At 49.1% G+C, this 5,078-nt stretch overlaps 1 protein-coding gene across 1 annotated transcript; it reads left to right on the forward strand.

Moving 5' to 3' along the window:
* The first annotated feature begins 295 nt into the window (after positions 1–295).
* Positions 296–2,413, forward strand: LOC127056798 (zinc finger and SCAN domain-containing protein 29-like). The gene is made up of 2 exons (XM_050965093.1): positions 296–869; positions 1,660–2,413. Exons 1-2 carry the CDS (start codon positions 347–349, stop codon positions 2,241–2,243), a joined length of 1,107 nt encoding a protein of 368 aa, XP_050821050.1. The 5' UTR covers positions 296–346; the 3' UTR covers positions 2,244–2,413.
* Positions 2,414–5,078: the final 2,665 nt, after the last annotated feature.

The raw sequence follows: 5,078 nt of genomic DNA on the forward strand, positions 1-5,078 counted from the left end.
GTGAGGGGGTTACAGCGCTGCAACTTAGGATGTGTACACACCTGCACGGCACTACCAGCGCTGCAACTCCCTGTTTGCAGCGCTGGCCGTACACCCGGTCGAGCCTCGGGTGTAGAGGATCCAGCGCTGTCATCAGGTGTAGACACTCACCAGCGTTTTTGTTGACCTCCGTGGCATAAGCAGGTATCCCAGCATACCTGAAGAAGCCTCTCTGGTAATCAAGCAAACTCCATTGCCCTGTGCTCACCTGACCCCTCCTTTAAATGCCCCGGGAATTTTAAAAATCCCCTTCCTGTTTGCTCAGCCAGGTGTGGAGTGCAATTAATCTATCAATCACTCAGCGACCATGCCTCCACGCACCAAACGAGCCCCAGCATGGACCAATGCAGAGCTGCAGGACGTCATTAGTGTTTGGGGAGAGGAGGCTGTGCAAACACAGCTGCGCTTCAGAAGGAGAAATTATGATACGTATGGGCAGATATCGCAGTCCTTGATGAGAAGGGGCCATGAACGGGACGCCTTGCAGTGCAGGGTAAAAATTAAAGAGCTGAGGAGTGCGTACTGCAAAGCCCGTGAGGGAAATCGCCGCTCAGGAGCTGCCCCCACAACCTGCCGGTTTTACAAGGAGCTGGATGCCATACTTGGGTGTGACCCCACTGCAAATCCTAGGAGCACGATGGAGAGTTCAGAGCAGGGAGAAGTGGGGGATGTTGTAGAGGACGGAGACAGTGAGGCTACTGGCGTGGAGGGAGACACCCCGGAGTCCCAGGACACATGCAGCCAGGAGCTCTTCTCAAGCCCGGAGGAGGCTAGGCAGTCGCAGCAGCTGGAAGCTGATGTTGAGGAAGAAGCTGAGGATCGTGCTCGTGGTAAGTAGATTTCAATGTTTTGGGAGAGGAGGATTTTGGTTATGGCTGCCTGCTTGCATGCCTAAACGTGGAATAGCCCATTGATTTGATCTATAACGTCTCTGTAATCTGCCTCGGTAATCTCTTGAAATGTTGCTGCAAGAGCGTTTGCAATTTGCTTTCTCAAATTGATCGGGAGAGCCACCGTGGTCCCTGTCCCGGTCAGGCTAACTCGTCCGATCCACTGTGCAGCGAGGGGTGGGGGGACCATGGCTGCACACAGGCAAGCTGCATAGGGGCCAGGGCGGTATCCACATTCCTGTAGAAGACCCTCCCTCTCTTCCCAGGTAACACGCAGCAATGATATGTCTGGCAGTAGGAAACCCTGTTGAGAGTTTAGTGATAATTGAGTGCAGGGCGCCAGATTCGCGGTTCCCCAGCCCATGGCGCTCTGTTTTTAACCCCTCCCCTTCCCAGCACGTAGGCAGCCACGCGGTGTGCTCCAGTGTTCCCCGACCCCCCCTCCAAGCAGGTATCCTGCCCCGCGGTGTGCTCTGGTGTTCCCAGACCCCCCCTCCAAGCAGGCATCCAGCACCGCGTTCCCCCCCCCCCGGTTAATTCCCACTCCCAAGGGGAAATCGGGGCAAAACCACTCACCCCATTGCTTGCCATGACTTAGCTTGCCTGCCCTCCCTGTGTTATGTGAGGTATGTGAGAAGGATGCTACCAAAAGTCTAAAAAGTCCTTCAAACTGTGATAATAAACAATGATGCCTCTGTGTATTACATGGTTCTATCTCTCTGTTTTCTAGGGACCTTGACTACTGCAGCCGTATCACCGGCCTCACGTAGGTTGCAGAACTTGAGACGGAATCCTAGGAAATCAAAAGAGGAATTGATCAAGTCTGTAATGAGCCACTACAACAGAGAAAGTAGGAAGACAGAGGAATGGAGAGAGAAGACCTATGAATGGAGAAGCAGTGTACATGAGTGGAGAAAGACTGTACATGAATGGAGAAAGAGTGTACATGAATGGAGGCAAACAGAAAGCAGGAGAAAGGAATTGTCTGCCAAAAAAACCACAAAGCAGATGATAAGCCTCCTGTCTTGCCAAACTGAGTCTTTCGAGTCTCTTGTAGCCATGCAGACAAATATGTACCGTGGTAACCCACAGCCCTCCCAAAGCCCTCTTCCTTGTTCCCCAGTATTTCCACAAAACAACTTTCTCCAGCAGCCAGTTCCGTATTATCCCCAGCTGCCCCCAACACCTATAAGATCACCTACCAGCCCTGATAACTATAATTCTTACCCTGTTCACTCCACCCCCATTATTCTGCAGCATAGTAATCCTGAAGTGCAGCAGACAGTGAATATTGATCAAAATAGGACATATTAAAACCTGTAAATGTACAGTCCACCACCTCTACCCCCTTGCCTGTTATGTACTGTATGTTGAAAAAAGTTTTTTTTTTCTATTTCTTTCACTACGTTTTATTGTTGCTGGAAGTGGTAAATATTACACAGCAAGGTAAAGCAAAGCACATCAAATGCATCAAACATTACTGTTGGCTCTCAGCATCAAATTGCTCCCTTAAAGCATCCCTAATCCTTGAAGCCCTTTCCTGGGCCTCCCTATTAGCCCTGCTCTCTGGCTGAGCAAACTCATCCTCCAGGCGTCGAACCTCGGAGGTCCATTCCTCACTGAATCTTTCACCCTTCCCTTCACAAATATTACGGAGGGTGCAGCATGCGGATATAACAGCGGTGATGCTGCTTTCCACCAAATCTAGCTTCCCATAAAGACAGCACCAGCGAGCTTTCAAACGGCCAAAAGCACACTCCACAATCATTCTGCACCGGCTCAGCCTGTAGTTGAACCGGTCCTTGCTCCTGTCAAGCTTCCCTGTATATGGTTTCATGAGCCATGGCATTAAGGGGTAAGCGGGGTCTCCAAGAATCACAGTGGGCATTTCGACATCCCCTACTGTGATCTTGCGGTCTGGGAAAAAAGTCCCGGCCCTCAGCCTCCTGAACAGGGCACTGTTCCGAAATATGCATGCATCGTGCACCTTTCCAGGCCATCCTGAGTAAATGTCAGTGAAACGCCCAAGGTGATCCACAAGTGCTTGCAGAACCACGGAGAAATACCCCTTGCGATTAACGTACTCTGATGCCAGGTGGGGTGGTGCCAGAATAGGAATATGCGTCCCATCTATTGCCCCTCCACAGTTAGGGAACCACATTTCTGCAAAGCCATCTACAATGTCCTGCACGTTCCCAAGAGTCACGGTTCTTCTTAGCAGGGTGCGATTAATGGCCCTGCAAACTTGCATCGGCACCATTCCAACGGTAGACTTTCCCACTCCAAACTGGTTCGCCACCGATCTGAAGCAGTCTGGAGTTGCCAGCTTCCAGATTGCAATAGCCACCCGCTTCTCCACAGGCAGGGCAGCTCTAAATCTCGTGTCCCTGCGCCGCAGGGTAGGGGCGAGCTCAGCACACAGTGCCATGGAAGTGGCTTTTCTCATCCAAAAGTTCTGCAGCCACTGCTCGTCATCCCAGGATTGCAGGACGATTTGATCCCACCACTGAGTGCTGGTTTCCCGAGCCCAAACGCGCCGGTCCACGGAGCTGAGCACGTCTGTTACTGCTTAAAGCAATTTACTGTCTTCACAGTGAGGCGATTCAATATCATCGTCTGACTCCTCACTCTCACTGTCACTCTCACTGTCGCTCTCACTCTCACTCTCATTTTGCAACTGAAGGAATAGCTCCACTGCCAAGCGTGATGTGCTGGCAACATTCATCAATAAGGTCGTCAGCTGCTCAGGATCCATTTATAAAAAAAATCGCAGAAAAAGCGCTGTACAATCACAATGCTGCCACACTGCTCGGAATGTGTACCAAAGCACCACGGGGCATTGGAACAGGAAGCGGAAAGACAATCACACTTCCTGCCCCTTCCCACAAGCCACAGCGCCGAAATGGGACGAGGTGCTCTGTGGGATAGCCGCCCACAATGCACCACTCCCAACAGCGCTGCAGTGTGGCCACATTTAACACCACTTGCAGCGCTGGTTGCTGTAAGTGTGGCCACTCTGCAGCGCTGGCCCTATACAGCTGTACTAACACAGCTGTAACAACCAGCGCTGCAAAATTGTAGGTGTAGACATACCCTCAGTGACTGACTTGAAGGTGGCAATTTTGCAACAAAAAAACTTCAAAAACAGATTCCAAAGAGAGACTGCTGAACTCGAATTAATATGCAAATTAGATACAATTAACTCAGACCTAAACAGAGACTGGGAATGGTTGGGTCATTACACTAATTGAATCTATTTCCCTATGTTAAGTTCTCCTCACACCTTCTATGGGTCATCTTAATGATCACTTCAAAGGTTTTTTTTTCTCCTGCTGATGATAGCTCATCTCAATTAATTAGACTCTTCCTGTTGGTATGCATACTTCCACCTTTTCATGTTCTCTGTATGTATAAATATCTCCTGTCTGTGTGTTCCATTCTATGCATCCAAAGAAGTGGGCTGTAGCTCATGAAAGCTCATGCTGAAATAAATTTGTTAGTCTCTAAGGTGACACAAGTACTCCTGTTCTTTTTGCAAATACAGACTGACACGGCTGCTACTCTGAAACCTGTCACTAGCCTTTGATCATTTTCTTGGGTAAAATCTATGAAACAGAGTTGGTGACCTCCTGGACTTTTGTACATAGGGTTCTCCCTCAACTGCCCTGCACCCAACTCCATACCATTGTCCACGATAGAACTTTCTGAAGTCAGCTTCCCAAACACCATTCCTCCCTTTTAATAGAGGCCATCCTGTTTTCTGCTATCTTGCTGGTTAAGCCATGCCTGAGATGTGTCAAATGTATACAGTGTTACAGTTGAAATCAATAAAACAAATTGGTGACCTTTTTGTGACCTCTGATGGAAAGGCCAAATATCAAAGTTCAAATAGGGCATTTTTCCCTATTGTCAGTAGCCTATAATGAATGAGAATTGTGATTATTATACCAAATTTTAATATTGTATCAGTGCAAGCACTTGGTCACAGCAGCATCACCATTCTCTGAATCCTACCTGTTCCATGGGGATTGCAATCTCCAGGATGGGGGCAACTTAAAATAGCTGCAGCTTTTATCAACATCATCAGCCTATGACACCATCCGGCACAAGGGCCTACTGCTGAAGCTACCCAACCTGCTTCAGTGTGAC

This window comes from Gopherus flavomarginatus, chromosome 8 (assembly GCF_025201925.1).
Source record: "Gopherus flavomarginatus isolate rGopFla2 chromosome 8, rGopFla2.mat.asm, whole genome shotgun sequence".
In the NCBI taxonomy this organism is placed as follows: Eukaryota; Metazoa; Chordata; order Testudines; family Testudinidae; genus Gopherus; species Gopherus flavomarginatus.

Bases quoted from the DNA above. Each gene is read 5' to 3' on its own strand.
- LOC127056798 (XM_050965093.1), top strand. From the start codon at position 347: ATGCCTCCACGCACCAAACGAGCCCCAGCATGGACCAATGCAGAGCTG. The intron at 870-1,659 runs GTAAGTAGATTT...TCTGTTTTCTAG, and splicing joins AGCTGAGGATCGTGCTCGTG to GGACCTTGACTACTGCAGCC.